Source organism: Echiichthys vipera (genome assembly GCF_963691815.1).
Source record: "Echiichthys vipera genome assembly, chromosome: 12".
Lineage (NCBI taxonomy): Eukaryota > Metazoa > Chordata > Actinopteri > Perciformes > Trachinidae > Echiichthys > Echiichthys vipera.
In genome coordinates this window covers 18,589,430-18,611,461 of record NC_139837.1, presented here as the reverse complement: position 1 = coordinate 18,611,461, position 22,032 = coordinate 18,589,430, and the positions used below count along the sequence as shown (strand labels likewise).

Sequence of the window (22,032 nt, the reverse complement as noted above, 5' to 3'; positions counted from 1 at the left end):
ATATAACATAAATGGATTTTTACAATCACAGTCATTCTTGCTATAACGTCAGAAAGGGGAGTCTTCATTTTCCATGGTGACGCAACTGCACGTTCCATCATCCTATTGGCTCAGAAACTTCCGGCTTCTTCCTCTTGAGATTAACACAACAGCTCAGATCAATACTACAATGAGTAACGTTGGCTATTTGGATTAGGTAAAGGGTACATTGCCCCCCTTTTTTTAGACAGTTTTACCTCTTGCCTTAACGTGTTGTATCGTGTGTACCTTTTGGGATTTACTAGGAACTGCCGGCTGTCAAATACAGTAGATTATTTCCCCCGGAGCGGATCGCAGCCATGATGGCGTCAAGCTACAACGCTAAGGAAGAGGACGGACACCATTCGGGTGCTTCCAATCACGGAGGGGCCGGGGTTGTGAAGAGTAAAAAGCCGGACAACACCGCGTTCAAACAGCAGAGACTACCGGCCTGGCAGCCCATCCTGACAGCAGGAACCGTGCTTCCTGCTTTCTTCGTTATCGGTCTTATCTTCATCCCCATCGGCATCGGCCTGTATGTCTCTTCAAACAACATCAAAGAGTTCGAGGTACAGTAACCGTAACAGCACTGCCTGTTTGCCTTTCAGTCAGCTGCGTTTATAGCCACCACTGACTAGGTTTGACTAGGTTTGACTAGGTTTTTCTACAGTCCATTTCAACCACTGCTGTCAGAGGGGACAGCAAGCCATTTACCTAACCGTCAGTGGTGGAAGCGATACTCAGACCCTTTACTAAGGTAAAAGTGGTAATACCACACTGTAGAGATACTCTGTTACAAGTCCTGCCTTCAAAATGTTACCAGAGTATTAGCATCAAAATGTAGCTAAAGTGCAAGAATAAAAATACTCATGTAAGTATGCAGAATGGCACATATCAGATTATTAGAATGTTATATTGTAAATATTGAGAGATTAATGTAAATATCACTTTAATGTTGCAACTGGTAATGGTTGGACTCATTTTAATTACTTTATATACTGCCGTGTATCTTAATCTATAACAATATTTATTTTCATTTGTTGATAATATTTTGTATTAATAATCTTAATCTTTAAAATAACTAAAGCAGCCAAAAAGTACAATATTCTCTCTGAGATGTAGTGGAGTTAAAGTATGACGTAGCATAAAATGGAATTACTCAAGTGAAGTACAAGTACCTCAAAATTGTACTTAAGCACAGTACCGGAGTAAATGTACTCAGTTACTTCCCACTACTGTTACTGTAATCCTATTGACCTATAACCCTGTTGTGTTACGACAAGCAAGAACACAGAGAACAAGTGACACCTTAATAACTTAGTTTACAATTTCTGAATGCTGTCAACCTTTGTCATATTGAAATTACTGTAACTTATATTTTCAGTTGTCAGTTTATTAAGTAGCTAGAAACTAACTAACAAACTCATGCACCTGTTTTGTATTAAGTGCTTCTATGATTTTGTCCACATATACAATCAATATCAAAATGAAAGAAACACTTATTAGTATATCAGCCAATTCATTATTAATGAAGCTAGACGACATTTTAGTGCAACACCCTTGCAATCAATAGGGTAACAAACATATTATAAAAATAAAAAAACCTGCTGCTTCTAAATTGACCTATAAGTTGGATCAACACCTCTTAAAGACAATATCAACAAAAAAAGAAGAATATTATAACCCACATAAAAGTGGACGTAATTGCAGGGAAGTTGTATTAGTTGTATAAGCTCAGTTTATCTCCTTGCACTGAATCCTCTGGCTACTAAGTAAATACAGTATGATATGTAACAGTATGCATGCATTAAGTGTACTGTTTTTTAGTAACTAATCATCTCCTCCTTTTCAGATTGATTACACTGGTGTTGACATTAACAATCCATGCTACAACTGTGCTAAGAACTTCAGCTGGAACAGCACAGCACCGTGTCTCTGCTCTGTGCCCTTCACATTGGCGCAGCCATTCGAGGTGAGCCGCAGCAAGCACTGTACAGACCCAATGAATAATACATGCGTTCAAAACTGATAGTGTTGCCTGGTAGTGCAATAAAAGCTAAAAACTGGCGCCAAGTGTCCATTAAGATCTATTTTAAGTCCAAAGAGAGGCATACTCAAGGTTTGTTTGGAGCCATTATCATTGATTATTGAAGTCTGAAAATATACAACCCAACAACTTCCAGGAGGCTTATATTGATTACTTATAAAAGCTCAGAGCCAGTTGCATTTTCATCTGTTTCCATGAGCGTTTCGTCAAATAAGCTTGTAAAATGTGAACTGATCTATACTGATAGAGCTGATCACTCAAGTGCCACCTTCTGAAGTACTTCCTTGCCTTTACTGATACACACTGTCTATAACACAATCTCTCATCTCCTGCAGAGCAATGTCTTTATGTACTACGGCTTATCCAACTTCTATCAGAACCACAGACGCTATGTGAAGTCTAGGGATGACAGTCAACTGAATGGTGACCGGTCTTCTTTAACGGTATAATCTTGGAAATGGTGTACCATAATAATATGCAGATATTTCAGTAAACATCTTTGTATCGGTTTAACACTGGCTTCTGTTTACAGAGCCCGAGCAAGGAATGCGAACCGTACCGTACGAGTGAAGGACAGCCCATTGCTCCATGTGGAGCCATAGCTAACAGTCTTTTCAATGGTAAGTGAGACACCGTGAACAACTTAACATTTTTCTCTTCAGCTGCGAAAGAATAATTGCTTGTCATGTGTTCAACTAAATTCTTATCTGACCATAAAAAACTCCTACTAATAGCTCTGTACACAACAAAACTCTGACATCAGTGCAGAAGTTTAGCTCATTAGCCATACTTTCTGAATGAATATCGTATTAAACGTAATGTTTGTTTGTTTCAGACACTCTGGAGCTGTATTATATTGATTCCAATGGCACCAGAAATGCAATTCCTCTGGTAAAGAAGGGAATTGCGTGGTGGACAGACAAACATGTAAAATTCAGGAACCCTGGTGGAAACAACAACCTAACTGTAGCTTTCCAAGGTAATTTTAGCAAACTGTGCACAGGATATTTTGGACTCCCTCCTAAACACTTAAGCTGCCCTGACTAGCCTTTTGTCTTTCTTAGGCACATCTAAGCCGGTGAACTGGAGGAAGCCAGCTTTCGAGTTGGACCCAACAGATGCGGAGAACAATGGCTTTATCAATGAGGACTTCATTGTGTGGATGCGCACGGCTGCGTTACCCACCTTTCGCAAGCTATATCGCATTATCCAGAAGAAGTCTAGCACGACCCCCACTCTACCCAGTGGAAAATATGTCTTGGACATCACTTACAGTATCCTTTGAAGTGTAATCAGAAACTATACTGCACAATCAAAACTCAATATTTGAACAAATTGAACAATATTACAAGTCATTTTATATCAGCAATCGTTCCAGATTAGAGGCAGGCCTGGGTTTTAATCAGCATAGTTATCCAGGTATTTCAGTAAACCTGCTTCTAGAAAAGAGACCTCATGGTGTAGACGCTTGCGAGTTATGTGCAGACACATCCTGCAAGTTCCTAAAACCAACAAGTTAAAACAGTTCTACTAAAAGTTGTGTAACACTAATAGAACTAAACTGAAAATGTGTCCCCCACATTTATACTTGTGACATTGTTTGCATTTAAAAGCAAAGCAAATACCTAATCAATGATTGGGTGATTTAATTAATTGCTCATTGACTTTCAGTGGATTCATATGATATATAAAGGTTTTACAAATGAATGATGCTGTGCAAAATGTGATTTAACAACTATGAAGCCACAAGCTCCAATTCTTTTTCTTTTAACCATGTGACAATCAGATTACCCTGTGCTCAGCTTTGATGGTCGCAAGCGGATGATCCTGAGCACCATCTCCTGGATGGGAGGGAAGAACCCCTTCCTTGGCATTGCCTACATCACTGTGGGCTCCATCTGCTTCTCCCTGGGTGTTGTTCTGCTCATCATCCACCACAAATATGACACCCGCAACAACAGTGCAGACATTCCAAACTAAACTGTTCTTGTATCACATTTTGCTGTCTATGCATGCATGAGTGACCCTAAAGGGTCCTTTCTGGACTGCTTGTTGACTTTAGTGTGAATACACGCTGTCATTGTTGTGCGTTCGTGTAAAGACAGCATTGTCTTTTTAAGTGTCTCATCAAAAGCTGTGTTTTTGTGTATGGCAACTAAGGCAAAAGAAGGATGTTAGAGTCCGTGTCTCTGCATATAGCTTCAGGTCAGCTGCTGAGAATGTCATTTCCCGTCTTTCAAAACATATCTATTTATCGTCTATTTATCTACACATTATCAAAGTATCTGTTTTATTTTCGCATTGCTTTTGCGAATGGCTTAATTGTCGAAGGATGTATGTATTTTTACTGCAAGTTTTTGTCCATATTATGTACTGTAATGCGTCCTGCTGATGAATGTACCATAATATTTCATTGACATACCTCTGTGGTTTTTGAGATAATCTTGAATATACAGTAGGATGTGAAAAACATTTCTTGTGTGCCGTTGATTATGCTAAGCACTGATATTTAACAAGAAGTATTTTATTCCTGGAAAGTCATAGAATACTTATGACAAGAAGTATCAAAAGTGTGGTTATCTACCCTCTGCTGTGACTGGTTGTATAATGAGACTGAGTCAGTCATAAGGCATCTTTTACAATTATAATCTGATGCTTATTATTGATGGAAACATTATCCTATACCACTCTATCCAGGGATCATAATTCTCTGGGCAGCATCTCAGGCTGATTAGAGCACAAATATTTAATTTTCGAAGTTTAGCCTGAGTGTTCGATTATCTTGCATTTTTCAATGTCAATCAACTGATATGCACTTTAAAAGTGTCACACTTGTTAGTGTCCCCCTCTTGTTTCCACTTCATCTTCTGTTACAATATTGTGTTCTTGATTTATTGAGTTAATTGAGTAAATTCTTTAAAATTTGAAATTTATGGGTTTTTATAAAGTTTTTAGGGTCAAATTAAACACCTTGATGAATATATTGGTGTCATTTGTGATTTTATTGCAGATCACTATGACGTTCAGAGCCATAACTGTAACCATGGCCAACACTTATTTTTATTGGTGTTTTCTTTCTTATTTAATGTATTTTCATTCATTATTATTGTGCCTATTATAATTATTAAAAAACTAATAACAATCCCACGTGACCGGATGTGAAAGGTCCACCAAGGGATTGTGGGAAGTCAGACCGTTGGTGCCCGTCCTTGTGGGTGTCTACCTCTTTAACTTACCTTAACGTTACACAGACGTTCGCCAAAATGTACAGATACCTGATGGTAAGAGAGGCTTTTACCAATCATATGAACCATAAAACGTTCCAACTTGTCGTGTTAATGGTGGGTTATTATGGTTTAAGTTAACTAATTAATACTATTAAACGTTTGTTTGTTCCTAATGACGAGTAACGGTCCACAGCTAAACTCTTCAAACTAATGCTAACATATAGGAAGCTACACACCCCGTGCGGGATATATAAAGTAATTCTTCTTCACACAGCTAGTTATTTAATTTAAGGAATAAAGTTACATATGTTATTCTCGTTATATAATGTCATTGCGTGTTTTTTTTACTTTACTTTAACACAGTTGCACTTTTGACAGGACACCAGCGCTGTCATTTAGGTCAAGCAGCAAGTGCAGCGTTATCAAGTCAGGCTGACGTTAGTGACGTTACGCACGGAGCTCAATACTCGACACGGAAACACCTTCCAGCAGGTGTATCGATTTGCTCGCTGCGTTGCCACTATGAACACATGTTCCAGGCATGTATCCGGATATTTACCGCAGATATCTGTAATTCAATTATGCCTAGTCCAAAACAGAATTTCAGATACACACAATATCATTCTTCCTATTTACAATTCTGCCCTACAAAGGCAGAGAGCAGTAACTACGAAATCACTTATAACGTGATACAACACAATTTTGGGCCTGAAAGTATGGAGGTTAGGGTTTATATTGATAAGAATGATTCAATGGCAAACTAGTAAACCATGATCCATCACCAATGTGCCAACTTTTCATTTGTTGAGCCAGTAAATAAACTTTAAAGACCTTTTTTGGCAGAATTAACAGTCTGGATATCTGTAATGTAATTCTTACTAGTAAAATTGCAGTTGTACATATGACATTTTCACTAGTCAGAATGTTTTGCAGGTAGTCATAATTACATTTTTGATATCTGGAATGTTTTTTTTTTCCATTTGGGATATCTGAAATCAAAGTTATGACTACTAACAATTGGATTGTAGATGAAATGGGAGTTTTTCTTAGTAAGATTTACATTACAGATATATCCAGAATGTTCATTCTAGGTATCTAAAATGTAATTTATATCTCGCTATATCTAGAATTGAAAGTCCAATACACATGAATAGATAAGTGACATCATTTGTAATAATATGAAAGATGTTGTGGATTACTGAAATGTTCTTTATGACCAGGAAGAATTATGAACCCTAACCCTAACCCTAACCCAGTCAAGCTATGAAATGTTAAAACTGCTTGCCACATGTACCAGGGACATACTTATCAATGTGTCACAACCATGGATGTATTGAGAGATTGGTGAAACCCCCAGAATCCTTCCTACACAAGTTCAACATACGCTATAACCATGACTATAACTGTTTATGTTGAGGAGACAGGCAGACGCCAGAGTTTTGAAAAAAACTTTCAGGTAAGATCAGATGTAAATAAATTTAGGTATAGGGCTGAATAGAAGTTGACTATATGTAGTACTGTCTTGCATGTAATCCTTTCAACAAGGTTCGCCAGCAGATGTCACCATTGTCACTATTAAAGGCTTTGAACAAGAAACTATTTTAGTACTTTTGCTTCAAAGTGGTTCAGTGCTAAAGACTTAGCAATTTTCCATCACAGTTGATGTCATATAAACTTTGCTAACTTTATGTCAGTTAATGGCACTGTATGGTGTCGTCTCACATACTGTTTCAGTGTTAGTTATTTACATGCCAATCCACTTTTTGTCATGCCTCGATTATACCTGTTTTAAACATAAAATCCTCAGTTATGTGTTCGTACCATCAGGGACTTTGGCAGCTTCCCAGGCGGACCATTAGCGGCAGTGCCCGCCGACTGATTAAAAACTCTGTAAAGGAAAAGCAAAAACTGTTTCAGGTAGGTGTAATGCTTTTAATGACAAGGATGTGAATGTATCACATAAATATTTAATATTATCTTTGTAACAGTGTGTCAGAAGTGACTCCTGTAAGCAATCAGAATAGTCTAGTCTTACGAAGAATGTTCTTTCTGGTACTGACTTATCATTGATGTGAAATTAAATTTGTATATGTACTTACTTACCTAAAACAGTTTGGCTGATTGTGAAGGATTTGGTTATGTAGAACCCTTTTGTCATACTTTGAAAGTAATAACAGGACTTGTAATTTGAAAACTTTTTCAGTATTTAAAGTTTGATAAAGAATGAGATATTTTCATACTGTAAAGTTAACTACTACTTTATCCCCAGGTTCTGGAGACAGAATCTAATTTTATCCTTTATAGCCTGACAGATAAGTATCCATGGATTTACCCCCTACAGTGTTAAAATGTCCATCGCCTGTAGCTGGGGCTGGAGTTATGCTAAAAATGCTTGTAAGTTGCTAATTAAAAATCCATTGCAAAATCTATGTTGCAGTGTGGCAGGCCTTGTTGATCCATGTATAGCACTATACATTATTGTAGCGATAGTTGTAGTGCTTAAAGTCCTCAGATTTCAGTTTTAAATTCATATAATACTTGATTCAGTACATTGCTCACAAGCCGTTTCTTGCTTTAACCCCTGTAGTTGACAAATGGCTTCCCCTTGCTTCTAAATCCCAGAGCAAGCCCTGCTTCATTGCATAGTTTACTGTACGCCACCACTTAATTGCTATGGTTAACCAGAGATCTCTGGAAAACTTGAATATCATAGAAACAGAAATATGTTAAGCTCAAAGTCCCTAACTTACCCTTGAGTAGAGATGTCCCTTTTTAAAAATAACTTATATGCTTTCATTGTTTGCTCTTTGAACAGGAGGACAACGGTACACCTATCCACCTGAAGGGCGGGTCTAAGGACGCTCTGCTCTACAGAGCCACAATGACTCTCACTGTGTTAGGTATGTGAGCGTTTGTCTGAGATCTGATGAGTCAGGCTCACTCCACATATCTCAGTCTGTCTTTTGTATAAAAACACAGTGACCTGACCTCAACGTACTCCTGAAACTGACCTTGTTAGTCAAATCACTGTAATTTCATGATGCATCACCAAGTGTGGTTTGGAGTCAGGATGATTAGCCTGTGTTGTATCTTCTTCACATCTAAAATACTTGTCTGGTTTCTTCACAGGGAGTGGATATGTCGTGTATGAGCTGTTTACTGCTGCAATGCCCAAGAAGCCACACTAAAAACAATTAGACTTACTGTATTTATCTGATGAAACAATCATGTGTATGCTGCATATGATTCATCAACGAGGTGTTGCTGGAGTTTGTAATATGGGTAATTATTTGTCCTATCAATATTACCAGTATGTTTCATGTTTTGTTGTGTTTAAATCATGAGCTGCAAATAATAGTAATAAAAATATACGTCAAATGAATGTGTCACTTTTGAAAATTCATTATTTCTTATAATTTTTGCTACAAACTTCATATCAAGCGTAAATGTTTTAGACCCCCTTCTTATTCTTTACCCTTATTTTAAGTGTAGCAGGAGACTGCAGCCTGTTGGTGTATTTTTCAGACGAGATTCCCTTTGTAAACTTGTATCTGGTGTAGGTCTTTATCTTGAGCACTAGAGGGCACCGTAAACCAATTCGTTAGAAGCTGTTTAGAAATCCCTCATTTTCCATTGATCGTCACTTATTAATAAAGTTATGATAGATGTGATTACACTTTTGTTTCTTTAAACATTATGAACGCACTACGCCACATACCCACGATAAAATACTGAGAGCCGAGAGATGTCTGTTTACAAAACGAAAAATCACTTTTTTCCCGACTTTTTCATTTCAGCTGACATCTGAATAAATAAAACGGATGAGGTTGCCTGTCGCGCACGTAAAACTCGCCCCCCCTGTCAGTGTTGTCGGGTCAGTACCCAGCTGTTAAGTCACATTGGCGCTGGAAACTCATTAACTATCCAGACCGAAGAATGCAGGGAAGAAAAGTAATTTCCAAACAGTGGATCGGTCTTAGCGGGGGACACATCAACTGACAGGCAGCAGTTTCGTCAGATGCCCATATTTTGGTAAACTGAGAGTTGGGAACTGCCCCCCTATTAAGTAGCCGATGGTGGAAGGAATCTTCCCACTTGGAAAGAGGCTTTTCCTTCTTGGACATCTGCTGGCGGAGCTTCCAGTAGCCAGAGAGAGGAGAGGGGTCCAGCCGCAGCTCCTGAAGTTTTCACTTTGCTTTCCAGAGGGGGAGGCTTCAAGCACGCTGCTCTGCAATTTGGTCGGTCCATTTTTTGGGGGGGTTTGAATAGGTGAGTTTTTATTTAACTTTTATTTATTGTTTCAATGTTAATTAGCCAGGAAACTATTAATAAACATTACTAATTTATAATATCGTCATTTTTGTCGCAGATTTATAGTGAGTTTAATAATAATTTGATCACTGAATTTTTTTCTTCAAAAGATAAAAGTCATTAATTAGCTAAATAACATTCTAGACAATGTTATTTTTCTTTAATATAAAGTTTCAGTCGTTTTCTTCCAAGTGATTTTGAAATCTGGAAATAAAGCAGAGTCAGTGTAAATTATAGCCATGCAGTGTTCAGTCGTAAGGCAGGTATAAAGCTTATGTTTTGTGTGTAATTTTAATTAGATGAGCCCAAATTGTGTCCGAGGGGCCAGGAGAGTAATTTCGGCCCCTGTATAGCTGCAGTTTTCGTGCTTGTGCACCAGGCGGGGCGCACAACCTATGGTAAAGATTACACACGTCGAGCTCGGACTATACTGTGTGAATGTGGTCTCGGCCACTTAAATTGTAAAAAAGTACGCTTATGGTAATGAGTTCCTGTAAAAGCCATTTTGCATCATTGATTTCTGTAATTTAATCTAACCCAGTCATAAATCAATAGATATTATCCAAGACAGAAGAGAAGTTAGGTAGGAGCTATGTGTTTATGTTAATGTGGTTTTGTACAAATGGGACTCAAGATGCCCCATAATATTCAGTCAAAAACATGAAAAGTAGGCTAAGTAAGTAGTTTTGGTCACTCAGACACCATCCCGTAGGGCCAAGATGAGTGAGAACCATACATACGACTATACCATAGGAAGTGAGTTGCATAGCGCTTCACTAAAAATCATCAGGTCAGCTAGAGGGTGATGGATTTCTGTATGTTTGTGTTCAAAAGCTGGTCTTAGTCACTCATTATCAAATACCTACAGTAAGTACCCACCTCAGGGTGTTGGAATGAACTGGAAGAAGCAAGGCGTGGCACTTTTTGTGGAAGGGAGTCTAGATGGATCTTGCAGTCAGTCATAAATAATTATAATTAATTCCATAACTCATTTGGGTCCTCTGCGCAAACTGTATAAGTAAGTATGTATACATTATGTACTATTGGTTAAGGGCAAACTAGGCGCTATTCGGCTCCAATTAAATCTCACTATCTTGCCGAAGCAGTGAATTAGACATAAATGTGTCCCCTGCATGTGGGGTTTCTCTCTTTATCCTCAGACTGATTAGTGCTCTGCTGACCCTCAAGGGCTAAACATGAAGATAGGGCTTTCACTAGCCACGGCTGCCTTCCTTGCAGCCCTGCTGTCCACCATAGATGCTCAAGGTAAATGAAACCACTTGGCCTCAGTGCACTCACACATACATCAACCCACTCTATCTCTTTATCTCCTGCTTCTCTTCTTTGACCTGATATATCTCTATTGGTTCTCCGTTACAGTGATTTGTCTTTTACTTTAATGTCAGAGAGTCATCACGTTGACACTGAACACTTTGTATTGATAAACTGAATAAAGTGATTCATATTTCATGTGTATGCTAATTGACTATGTGACTTTTGGACTGCTGAATGATTGCTTGATGATTATCTTGCTTTTATCCCTGATTTGTAGCTTTTTTTTCCAGATTTATTTGTCAGCACTCATTACAAGCTTTGATGTAAAATCCAGATCTCCTTTTCTTGTATTTAGGATGTAATTTTGATGGATTAAACCAATACTTCAGGAGTGATAATGTCATTCAGATTTTGCAAGTATAAAATACAAGCACACTAGTAAGTTAATTTCATTTGAACTTTGAAATTGAATGCATTAACAGCAGAGCAGTAGAACAGAAGTCGTTTTATAGCCAAATGTTTCCTCATAATATTCCACCAGGGCTGTTGCTGTTTTAGTTTTATGATAGCAAGCCTCTGCACTTTTTCCAAAGCAGAATTTGGATGATTGCCAAGTCCTTAATAATTAGGCATTGAAATGCTGGATCAGATAAGTTATTAGACTTATGTTGAGATGGTTGTAGGGTCTTGTAATCATGTGCAAATTGCAGTGCCATGGTTTTTGAGTGGTTGGAGCAATACTTGGTACAGTTTAAATCATTAAATTACTTGTGCAATCATAATAGTATAAGCATGAAAGTAAAGTAATTTAAATTACATCAAAAAGTTTGAACTGCATTAAACATTTAAATGTGTAAAAAGTAGTGTAATGTAATTGAGTTCATAAAAAGACTAATAAGCTATCCAAGGAAAAGCAAGTGCTTCAAAACTGATCTTAAGTGACATACTTGAATGATTGCTACCTACCATGTCTGATTTTGTGCTTACATATTACTTGATATTAAATACATTTGCTGTTCATGTCAGAAGAGCCAACACGTCATAGACTGTTAACAATCTGACAGTAGCTTTGACAGAAAATGACTGGAAGTAATTTCATATTCAAACATTTCAATCCAACATAATGGCAAATATGGCAATATGGTATGGAAACCCTCCGATGTTTTTCTTTTGAAAGTTCTCTGGCAGCGTGAGAGGAGTCTAACGTCTACTCTCACATATCTCCACCAACGGAATGGAAAGATGAAATTCGAGAACAGCAAATTAATCCTCAGACAGCACAAAGACAAAGAGCCTTTCTAGGGCTTCTTTGCGGGCATTTGTAAAAACGCTGACTTGCAGTACATATGGAAAGTTAATATGCAGTAATGTTTAATGTCAGCACATGTTGTGGAATTACTTTGGCATCTGTCCTGCCTCTTTGGGAGAGTCGGTGTTCTTTCCTCCTCTTCTTGGTCTCTCCTGGCAGTAGCTCAGGCCAGGATAGCTGGCTGACTGGCTTGCTGGAGACTGAGGTTACTAATAGAACAGTAGTCAGACTCTGGCCCCTGGGAACCAGAGGTGTCCTTCATTAGGAACTGATGGGACAGATCCATATAACAAGAGCAACCACCAGTTCCAATCTCCAAATAACATACCAGAGATTGTTAGTTTGACAAAACCATCTTTGTTCCTAAAGTATATTTTTAAAACCAGGTGGACGTATGGTCAAATGAATTGTTGCTCATGCAAGTGAATCCCTACCTGAAACAATTTAATCCAAAATGTTGTACATTTTACATTTTTACAACTTTATATTGTTAACCATCCCCCACACCTACACATACACACACACTTCCATGCTGCTTGCCATTTGGTGTTGGAGATGAATACATCAGAATCAGGTGGAACGCGGCCCATCGGGGCTCCTTGAGTTGATATGTCAGGTTGGTGATCCTCCAATCCCAGTTTTTTAATTTATCTGGCAGGCTCCTGTTTGTCATCTTCCTGTTCATTCAGTGTGTCCCAAACTATGGCTTCCTCCTCAAAGTGTATTTTAAAATGACATTCTTGCCTCCCATGGCACTCTTATTCTACTTTACAGCTAGCATGAAACCACACTATTTAACTCTTTGCTTATACCTTACAATCTATTGCATGCTCACTTACACTTACACCCCATTGTGTATGAATAGGGCTTGGATTAGCACTACAGATAAACAGATTTCGTCATGCTAACCTCATTAACATCTTACGTTTAAATTTAATTCATTGTGTCTTTGATACTGTCAAGAAGATTTTTTATTTGCTATAAATAAATTTGCTATTAATAACATCACTTTCTGAGTTGAGTTGCATGAAACAAGAATTGAGTTAATTGTTTAATGAATTATGAAATGAAAACCCATTTTAAATGACAGTGGGTAACCTGGTTAGTTAAAAGAAAATTAGGCACTTTGAGATTGAGCTCCAACTTTTATGCATGTAAATACACATACTAAATATTAGCTCACTTTAACTAATTCAAATTAACCTCTCCTAGGCTACGTAGCTAGAAGCTGTAAAAAGAATATCATTTTAAAATATGTTTGTCATCTCTGTCTGTGTGGTCCCAACTGTACATGGAAACTACCGTCCAGTCAACTGAAGTTGTTGAGCCAAACAACTTTCTCATGTACATCATGCATGACGCTGTGATCAAGTCAGCTTTATGTAATGGTGTGTGGCCTTGTCACACTGTATATGTTTTTCCTGTATTTATTTTGATGTACAAACCTTCTGTACTATAGTATATATGAACAGTCTTTAGAGTGTCTAGAGTAATTTTGTTCTCTCATGCCTTCTTGTGCATTGTGCTACCAATGAAAAAGTACACAAGGGTCTACATTGACGAATTGTGTATTCTTTTTAAAAGGTTTGCAATGGATGTGTGCCACTCACTCGTATAAAGAGTTTTAACCAAATAAACAAACCACTTTTCGTCCTTGAAATATGTTTATATACAATGTATATATAACATATGGTGTTCAATTTGAGCAAGAGTTACTTCAACAACTGTATGGCAAACTTGATTCCATTGTATAATCAGTAACTTTTGTATTTTTGCAATGCTGGGATCAACTCCATCATAAAAGCAGTATAGTAAATGGTCGAGGCATGCGTTTTAATGACTGCACTCAGCATGTTTTGGATGTGTTGGACAATCAATGTTTGCACTTCGGTAGAGTTTGCGTCGAAGTCGTGCACAAGTTGTGTATGCCAGTGCTTGAGTTGCTGGCCGTCTTGGTAAAGCAACTCAAACAAATGTCATTTTACTCCAAAATGGCTTCTCACACTTTTTCAATGTTGTCACATGTTCTTTACTTGTCACTCTCACAAATGGACTTCAGTGCTATGTGTCTGTCCCCAACAACAAACAAGTCCACTTCAGTCATGAAGTGTTTGTCGTTGGGATCATTGTGAATGCTTGATTGGCAATGCCTTACTTAAATTTGATCATACATATAATCATATTTATACATATGTTTATATTTGTTGGGATTTAACAGTGTTTAACCTTTTATTTGCAGTGGAACCCCCCTCAAACTTGAAATTTAAAATTCTAAATGAGAACTCAGTGGAAATGACATGGACAAGACCCTCATCAAGGATAGAGGGCTTCAGACTACAAATTTCATCAGATGCAGGTCAGTATGGGAATTAGAACGTATAGTATTTGGTGATCTGAACCATAGACTGTCTATAATGATGGATGATGTGTCTCGACTTCCACCCACTGTATGAAAAGCCCAAATTTTCAGAATATGGGTACCAACGTGTTGTAATTTTGGAGCCAGAGTCTGCCAAGTAGTGATCAAGCTTCACTTTTAGGGAGCCCTCTGTCTTTATATACAGTCTATGATCTGAACCCAACAAACACAGTTTATACATACATCTGGTAACAGTTAATTTACTGTTTAATTCCCTCTCCTAGATGAACCAACCAGAGACTTTACCCTAGATGCATATTCTACTATGACCTCAATCACTGACCTGACCCCTGACGTAGACTACTCAGTGGCAATAAACTCCTATTATGGGTCAGAGGAGAGCATTACCATCTTTGGACAACTGACCAGTAAGTACATTTTTTTCACTGTGGGTTCATTTAGATTGTTTGGAAAAATGCATAGATTTAAATATTCAATTGGAAAATGGAAGTGTACAATTATTTTTGCATAAGCACAGTAAGTTTTGGTACACCTATATACAGAATTTCTCAGTAAATACTGTCAATAATATTTTCTATTTCCTTCATATTCAATATATATTATTTTTTCTATTGGTGTGACATCAAGAATAAATCACGAAAGAGGTGTTTATTGATATCAGGCTGGACAAACAGACCACCTCCTTCTACAACATGGCTTCTAGTGATAAGAATATAACTTATTCCCTGTAGCATTCTCATCTAGCCACATGAGACATAGGAAAGTAGGGAGAAATAACTTAAATTTACTGACTATTGTATTGCTTACTATTTATAGCTTATGCAACACAAAGTATGTGTTTGTGTGAATGTGGTTTGATCCTGTCAACCAGCTTTTATGATCTGTTGACTCTCGCCTTTTTTTGCTGTGAAAAAGTGAGGCAGGCAATGTGCAGTATTAACTCACCAAGTGTTTCCTGTGTTTCAGTTCAGTCCAATACCACCGGTGGACGAGTCAGGAAACCCCAGTCAGATGCAATCAGTGAGTATGTTTACTGTAATGTCAACCAAAATCTGAACAGGGCTTGTCTGCCATGCAGTTTCCTTTATATATATATATAAATATTTTTTTTTCCCATCATGGCTGTCATCAAACTATTTTTTTCCCATGGAATAATTTGCTCAGGCATAAATTTTACCTTGTGTTGGGGTTGTCACCGGGTAAGCAGACAGGGACTGGGAGGGCTCACATTGGTTCCTATAATTGAAACCAGTCGACACATCAAGAAAAAAGGAAAGGAGACATGTGTTCTGTTATGCGTCATTGAGTGGAGGGGAGCAGGAGGGGGTTGTCAAGCAATGGCGTATTCATTGTGCCAGCTGGAGGCAAGGGCTGTCCCTTAAACTGTTAAAATATGTGAGAGTTCTATAAATTATATCCCCTTGTCAAACTGGCTTCTACTCATGTGCTGAGACTAATTTGTGTGCATTTACAGGACATACTCACCTGTTCATTCTTCTGAAAACTATATCCACACTTCCTAAACCCTTATTCATGGTTAAGCACTCAGAAATTCTTTTTCAGCCTCCCAAATGGTTTGACTTAACCTCTACTTTGATGCCATTATTTTTAACATTAGGTCAGGGAATTTGGAGAAAAAATGTTGCCCTTTTAAGTATTAGGCTTGGGCATCAGGCTGGGATGTGAAGAACAGAATTTAGAGTCAATGAGACCTACGGGAAATGAAGATTAAAGTCCATCCGAACAAGCCCTGCCAATTACTTCAATAGAGTCAGCTTAAATGTTCCAGAGCATTTCTTCTATGATTTAAAGCCCTGTAGGATTTGAAAGTATAAAGGTGAACATTGCTGGTAGAAGCTCTGCTAAATGTTTAGTCAATATAGCCCCATATTTGCATCTGTCTGCTGGACTGACTATACCAACCTACTGTTTGGCACTGGCTTATATTTCCTTTGATGTCAGAATGCATATCTCGGAGCCATCCAACTAACTGTCAAGGATTTTATTTTATTTAGACTGACAGGAGAAGAAATGAGCCACTGTAAAAATATTGTTCCAAGGCCAAACAGTTGCTGCCATACCTTTACTGGCACATTTCTGGCATGGAAATTGGGTTAGTTTGAGACATAAAGTATGTGCTTTTTCTTCATTTTAAGTTTTTACACTAATCCTTAACCAGTAGTAAAACTTCAACTTTTCCTAATCTGGCACAATTAAAACCTTCTACATTATTTTTTAATGGTCCTATTCTTGAGTGACTTAAATTTCTCCACTTTCTTTTCCCAGAGTGTTCGGTCAGTGCAATAGCAGATTTGGTTTTTCTGGTGGACGGCTCATGGAGTGTGGGCAGAGAAAACTTTAAGCACATCCGTAGTTTCATCGGAGCCATGGCAGGGGCCTTTGACATTGGCGAGGACAAGACCCGGGTGGGTGTGGTTCAGTACAGTACAGACACCCGCACAGAGTTCCCCCTCACCCGTTTCAACAGAAGAGGAGACTTGCTCCAGGCCATCAACTCCCTGCCATACAAAGGGGGAAATACTATGACAGGTAAGGTGTTTATCATGGAAGGAGGTATAGAGATGAAAACATGTTCATTTGTAAGTTTGTACTGAGCTATAACTGAGACTCAATCAATCATATTTTGTTATACATTAAAATGTTGAAAACCATGCAAATCTAAATAATACCTTAGAGTAAAAAATACACATTCATTTCTGTCTCAAGGTGATGCCATAGATTACCTACTGCAAAACATCTTTACGGAGGCAGCTGGATCCAGGAAAGGTTTTCCTAAGGTAGCCATGATCATCACTGACGGAAAATCCCAGGACCCAGTGGAGGAGTATGCTAAAAGGCTTAGGAACATTGGAGTGGAAATATTTGTCCTAGGTATGGTTTATTATTCAGTGTTTTGCTCAATAGTGCTCTTCCATGTGAAAGTCTGCCTGTTCTTGGAAATCATTCAATTTTCCATTGATCTTTCATATCCATATTTGACTTGGTAAATGTCAAGTACTGTTGATGTTTCTAACATACGTAACACTCTAAAACCGTCAGCGGACTACCACATCTGTATTGCAGCCACTGAATAAAGAACATATTTTTTGAGTCGATGTTGTTTCCCATTTTCCCCCTCAGGTATCAAAGGAGCAGATGAGGATGAGCTAAGAGAAATGGCCTCCACCCCTCACAACAAACATGTGTACAATGTCGCCAACTTTGACATGATCCAAGAGGTCCAGAAAAAGATCATCAAAGAGGTGTGCTCCGGTGTTGATGAGCAGCTCGGTGTTCTCATCAGCGGAGAAGAAAGTAAGTCAAAAAATGTAAATCAAATGTTACATTATTGGGTTATATAGCTTTGACATAAAATGACCCTGATAGGAATTACTGTCATTGTTAACCCACAGCCTAGCAAACATTTTGATACTGAATTTCCTGCAATTTGCCCCCAGTGGTGGAGCCAGCCTCTAACCTACAGGTTACAGAAATTGCATCTAAGTCAATGAGGGTGACATGGGATGCCTCCCTGGGGGAAATCTCAGGCTACAAGCTCACCCTCAACCCCATGCTACCTGGAATGAAACGCCAAGAATTATACATTGGGCCCACCCAGACATCCATTAATGTCCGTGACCTTTCCCCTGAGACTGAGTATGAGATCAGCCTGTATGCCCTCAAAGGTCTTACTCCCAGTGAAGCCATCATGGCAATGGAGAAGACCCAGCCAGTCAAGGTATCAACAGGTAAGATGATTTGTTATGCATTTGATATACTCAAAGTCCCTCACTTATTACCTTGTTTTTATCATGGAAGCCATACAAGGCCTATAAATGACCCATTATTTCTTGTCTTTTGGCAGAGTGCTCTCTGGGAGTGGATGTGCAGGCTGATGTGGTCCTACTGGTTGACGGCTCATACAGTATTGGATTACAAAACTTTGCCAAAGTCCGTGCCTTCTTGGAAGTTCTGGTCACTTCCTTTGACATTGGACCCAACAAAGTCCAGATTAGCTTGGTCCAGTACAGTCGCGATCCACACACTGAGTTTGCTCTCAACACCCACCATGACATCAATGCTGTAGTCAAGGCTGTGCGCACTTTCCCCTACCGTGGAGGCTCAACTAACACTGGCAAGGCCATGAGCTATGTCAAGGAGAAGATCTTTATCACTGCACGTGGAGCGAGACAGAATGTCCCCCGCGTCATGGTCCTGATCACGGATGGAAAGTCATCAGACTCGTTTAAGGATGCAGCAACGGGCCTGAGGAATACTGATGTGGAGATCTTTGCTGTTGGTGTGAAGGATGCAGTGAGGTCAGAGCTGGAGGCCATTGCTAATCAACCATCAGACACTCATGTCTATGAAGTGGAGGACTTTGATGCCTTCCAGAGGATCTCCAAGGAGCTGACTCAGTCCATCTGTCTAAGGATCGAACAGGAGCTGCTCAACATCAAAAAGAAAAGTAAGTCGGAAGATAGAATATCTAAACCCAATAACTATGGCCATGAGTGTAGCCACATGGTATGCCCATAACCTCTTGGCATCGGTTGTAGATGACTACCATTTACTAAGTATGGTAGTATCTTAGTGTTGGTCGATACTGTTCTTATTAGAAACTGTACCATCTGGCTGTTGGTTTACCTGGTCTTTAGGATTTGGTGTAATGGCAAAGAGCTAATGCAATTAAGGAAAAGTGATACACAATTGCGTAAATTGCTGTAAGGCAAGGCACAGGCAAAATATAATCAACTCATTCGGCCATAGCCTGCTAATAAACATACCAGAAACATAACAGAAAGCCTCATATGCTTCTTCAATTAGCTATATCACACAATTTGTTATCACTTGCTGTTTGAAAACACTACAGTGACTGGAACAACAGTGCTATTTCGGCTTGACCATAATTTTGATTCAAAAAGCCACACACACCAAACACTATGGTTATTGATACTTTAGCTTGCAGTCCCCCCAAAAATCCCACACAACTTGGTGAGTGTACCATTCCATACTTGTTGAATTTACATTATGTTTTTAACTTGCTCGCTTAACAAGATTACAACGATGCTTTGTTTTTCATTGTTATTATTTATTATTATTATTATTATCCATAATTGAAGGGAATGTCCATGGCCAAAGCGTGGACAGAGAGGAGAAAGGAATTTAATATAGAGCTATTTACCCAATCAGTCTCAGAGATTAACGGTATAATATGATAATGTCGGTAGTAATTTAAAACTATTATGATTTGGGTCTGTGCACTTCCTTTTAATGACAAAGATTATAACATGCAGCCTTTTATTTTCAGGTCTGCTGCCACCCAGAGATTTGGAGTTTTCTGAGATTACCTCCAGAAGTTTCCGTTCCACCTGGGTTGCTCCTGCTGCCAGGGTCATCTCTTACTTAGTGCGTTTCCGCAAGGCTGAAGACATCACGGGAGATTACATTTCCTTGGCAGTGCCTGGTGATACCACCACAGCTGTTCTGCCTCACCTATTCCCCCTAACTGCCTATGAGGTCAACGTCTTTGCTCAGTATGACAAAGGAGACAGTTTCCCTTTGACTGGTGAAGAGACCACTCTAGAAGGTAAGAAAGATTTACTTAGACCTTACAGAATGCAGTAATCTTGAAAGTCTTCAAAATAAGAATATGTAGAATCTAAATTATCATTCTCTTTTTCAGAGCAAGGGACTGTACGAAACCTACGAGTTACAGAAGAGACAATTAACAGTTTTAGGGTGTCATGGGATGCTGCTCCAGGCTCGGTGAACAGGTATCTCCTGTCCTATGTCCCACTGAGTAGTACTGGGGAAATACTGGAAGCCCAAACCTCTGGACCAGAGACTACCATAGTTCTCCAAGAGCTTTTTCCCATTACCACCTACCGTGTGTCTGTGTCTGCCGAGTATGGGACAGGTTTAGGGGATGAGATGCAAGTAGATGGAACCACCAAGGAAGGTGAGTCAGGCAAACTACTTCTTTTTGTCAAACAGCTATGTGACATGGGTTTCTGCACAATGAATATGGATTAGTGTCTGATCCATTTTTGTTTTCTTTCAGTCCGTGGCTCACCTCGTGACCTTCGCGTCTTTGATGAGACCATATCTACAATGAAACTGGCATGGCAGGCTGCTCCAGGAAATGTCCTTCAGTACCGCATTGCCTTTAAACCTGCCGAGGGTGGTGATAGGAAGGAGATATCTGTCAAGGGAGATACTACTCAAGCTTTGCTGAAGAACCTCCAACCAGCAACTGAATATGAGCTGTTTGTTAGTGCTCGCTACTCTTCTGGCTTGGGTGATCCTCTTCTGGGCACAGGAACCACATTAGAAGGTAAGGGGAAATTTCACACTGTTAATGTCTAATTTGAAACATTTGGTGTGTGGCTATGGGCTCAGCAACTAGGTAATGCTGAGTGGACAAATGAATAATTATGTTCAGCTTTGTTCAAGATGCAAGGAGATTTAGGCATGCAAATTTGTTATATTTTATTATTGTTTATATTTTATTAACTTTATGAGATCCTGCGTGATGTAAAAACCACTGAAATTAGGTCAGTTGTTTCACTCCAAGCCCAGGAAGTCCCATATGGTATTTCACACATCATTTGTCACATTAGAATTAAGGAAGTTGAGCTTTTACTTTGCAAGGTTGGTTGAGTATATGGGCAGTGGTTAGAGGAAGAAAAAAAAAGGAATGTGGCACTTGATATAATTCTTTTGGCATAAACTGTAGGTTAGGGCGGCTTTGCCGTCTGTGAAGGCAGTGAGGTGGAAATGGGTGGGGGATGCTTGTAAAACCTAAAGAACTTATGAAATGACTTGGAACAGACATTATCAGCTATGTGCCTGTCGGGTAATACCTTTACATTTTGGCCTGTCTGAGACAGAATTTTAGGTTTTACAGTTTTTTATAAGACATATGGTGAATATTTGATAATTAATGTCAGATATTCCATCATTTTTAATGTAGAGTTAGTGATTGCTGGCCATCTCAAGTTCAGTACATCTGACAATGATCATCACACTTTAACTTAAGGCAATGACACAAATCTGTGTTTGAGCATCTTTTTCCTGTGTCTGTAGATGTTTATATGCAGGGGGCAGGTCTTCTTTTGATTTCAGTGGCAAGAGAGGTTGTTTTAGTGTCCCATCATAGGAATAACCTGACTCATCAGATGGTTTGATACACAGAACCATCCAAAAGGCCTCATTGGATATTAATTGGGAAAGGGCAGGTGCTTACCTACACTTGAAAGTTGTCAATTGGAAGTTGCTTTGGACAAAGGTGTCAGCTAAATGAAATGTAATGTAATGCAGGTGATTGGATGAACCATCTGTTTATAAAACTCTCTCTGAAGTCAGCGAGGAGAAGAGTAAAAACACATTTTCCATCGCCCAAAACAAAATTTTCTGAAAAGTTTGGGTTGACATTTTATCGTCAATTTAGACGATGCATTTT

General features: G+C 38.8%; 3 protein-coding genes across 6 annotated transcripts in view; all 3 read left to right on the top strand.

Moving 5' to 3' along the window:
• The first annotated feature begins 150 nt into the window (after positions 1-150).
• On the top strand, positions 151-5,172 carry tmem30aa (transmembrane protein 30Aa). Its single transcript, XM_083924000.1, has 7 exons — positions 151-587; positions 1,871-1,990; positions 2,401-2,508; positions 2,598-2,685; positions 2,901-3,044; positions 3,130-3,339; positions 3,852-5,172. The coding sequence occupies exons 1-7, from the start codon at positions 339-341 to the stop codon at positions 4,043-4,045; spliced, it is 1,113 nt and encodes a 370-aa protein (XP_083780126.1). The 5' UTR covers positions 151-338; the 3' UTR covers positions 4,046-5,172.
• Positions 5,173-5,246: 74 nt separating this feature from the next.
• Positions 5,247-8,661, top strand: LOC310955132 (cytochrome c oxidase subunit 7A2, mitochondrial-like). Of its 2 annotated transcripts, XM_083924886.1 has the most exons (5): positions 5,342-5,346; positions 6,713-6,748; positions 7,120-7,209; positions 8,108-8,192; positions 8,422-8,661. In XM_083924886.1, the coding sequence occupies exons 1-5, from the start codon at positions 5,344-5,346 to the stop codon at positions 8,478-8,480; spliced, it is 273 nt and encodes a 90-aa protein (XP_083781012.1). In that variant the 5' UTR covers positions 5,342-5,343; the 3' UTR covers positions 8,481-8,661. The 2 variants fall into 2 exon arrangements, with proteins under 2 accessions (XP_083781013.1, XP_083781012.1); XM_083924887.1 differs by lacking the exon at positions 6,713-6,748 and having other exon boundaries at positions 5,247-5,346.
• Positions 8,662-9,237: 576 nt separating this feature from the next.
• Positions 9,238-22,032, top strand: part of col12a1a (collagen, type XII, alpha 1a) — a 55,423-nt gene continuing 42,628 nt past the window's right edge. For all 3 annotated transcript variants that reach the window (XM_083924822.1, XM_083924821.1, XM_083924823.1), the window contains exons 1-13: positions 9,238-9,561; positions 10,764-10,869; positions 14,427-14,543; positions 14,831-14,974; positions 15,534-15,587; positions 16,854-17,117; positions 17,295-17,459; positions 17,709-17,882; positions 18,026-18,316; positions 18,433-19,035; positions 19,879-20,157; positions 20,254-20,529; positions 20,632-20,904. In XM_083924822.1, the coding sequence (XP_083780948.1) occupies positions 10,800-10,869; positions 14,427-14,543; positions 14,831-14,974; positions 15,534-15,587; positions 16,854-17,117; positions 17,295-17,459; positions 17,709-17,882; positions 18,026-18,316; positions 18,433-19,035; positions 19,879-20,157; positions 20,254-20,529; positions 20,632-20,904 (2,710 nt within the window). In that variant the 5' untranslated portion in view covers positions 9,238-9,561; positions 10,764-10,799. The remainder of the gene's footprint in view (positions 9,562-10,763; positions 10,870-14,426; positions 14,544-14,830; positions 14,975-15,533; positions 15,588-16,853; positions 17,118-17,294; positions 17,460-17,708; positions 17,883-18,025; positions 18,317-18,432; positions 19,036-19,878; positions 20,158-20,253; positions 20,530-20,631; positions 20,905-22,032) is intronic.

Bases quoted from the DNA above. Each gene is read 5' to 3' on its own strand.
- tmem30aa (XM_083924000.1), top strand. From the start codon at position 339: ATGATGGCGTCAAGCTACAACGCTAAGGAAGAGGACGGACACCATTCG. The intron at 1,991-2,400 runs GTGAGCCGCAGC...CATCTCCTGCAG, and splicing joins CATTGGCGCAGCCATTCGAG to AGCAATGTCTTTATGTACTA. The intron at 2,686-2,900 runs GTAAGTGAGACA...TGTTTGTTTCAG, and splicing joins AGCTAACAGTCTTTTCAATG to ACACTCTGGAGCTGTATTAT.
- LOC310955132 (XM_083924886.1), top strand. The intron at 6,749-7,119 runs GTAAGATCAGAT...TCGTACCATCAG, and splicing joins GTTTTGAAAAAAACTTTCAG to GGACTTTGGCAGCTTCCCAG. The intron at 7,210-8,107 runs GTAGGTGTAATG...CTCTTTGAACAG, and splicing joins AAAAGCAAAAACTGTTTCAG to GAGGACAACGGTACACCTAT.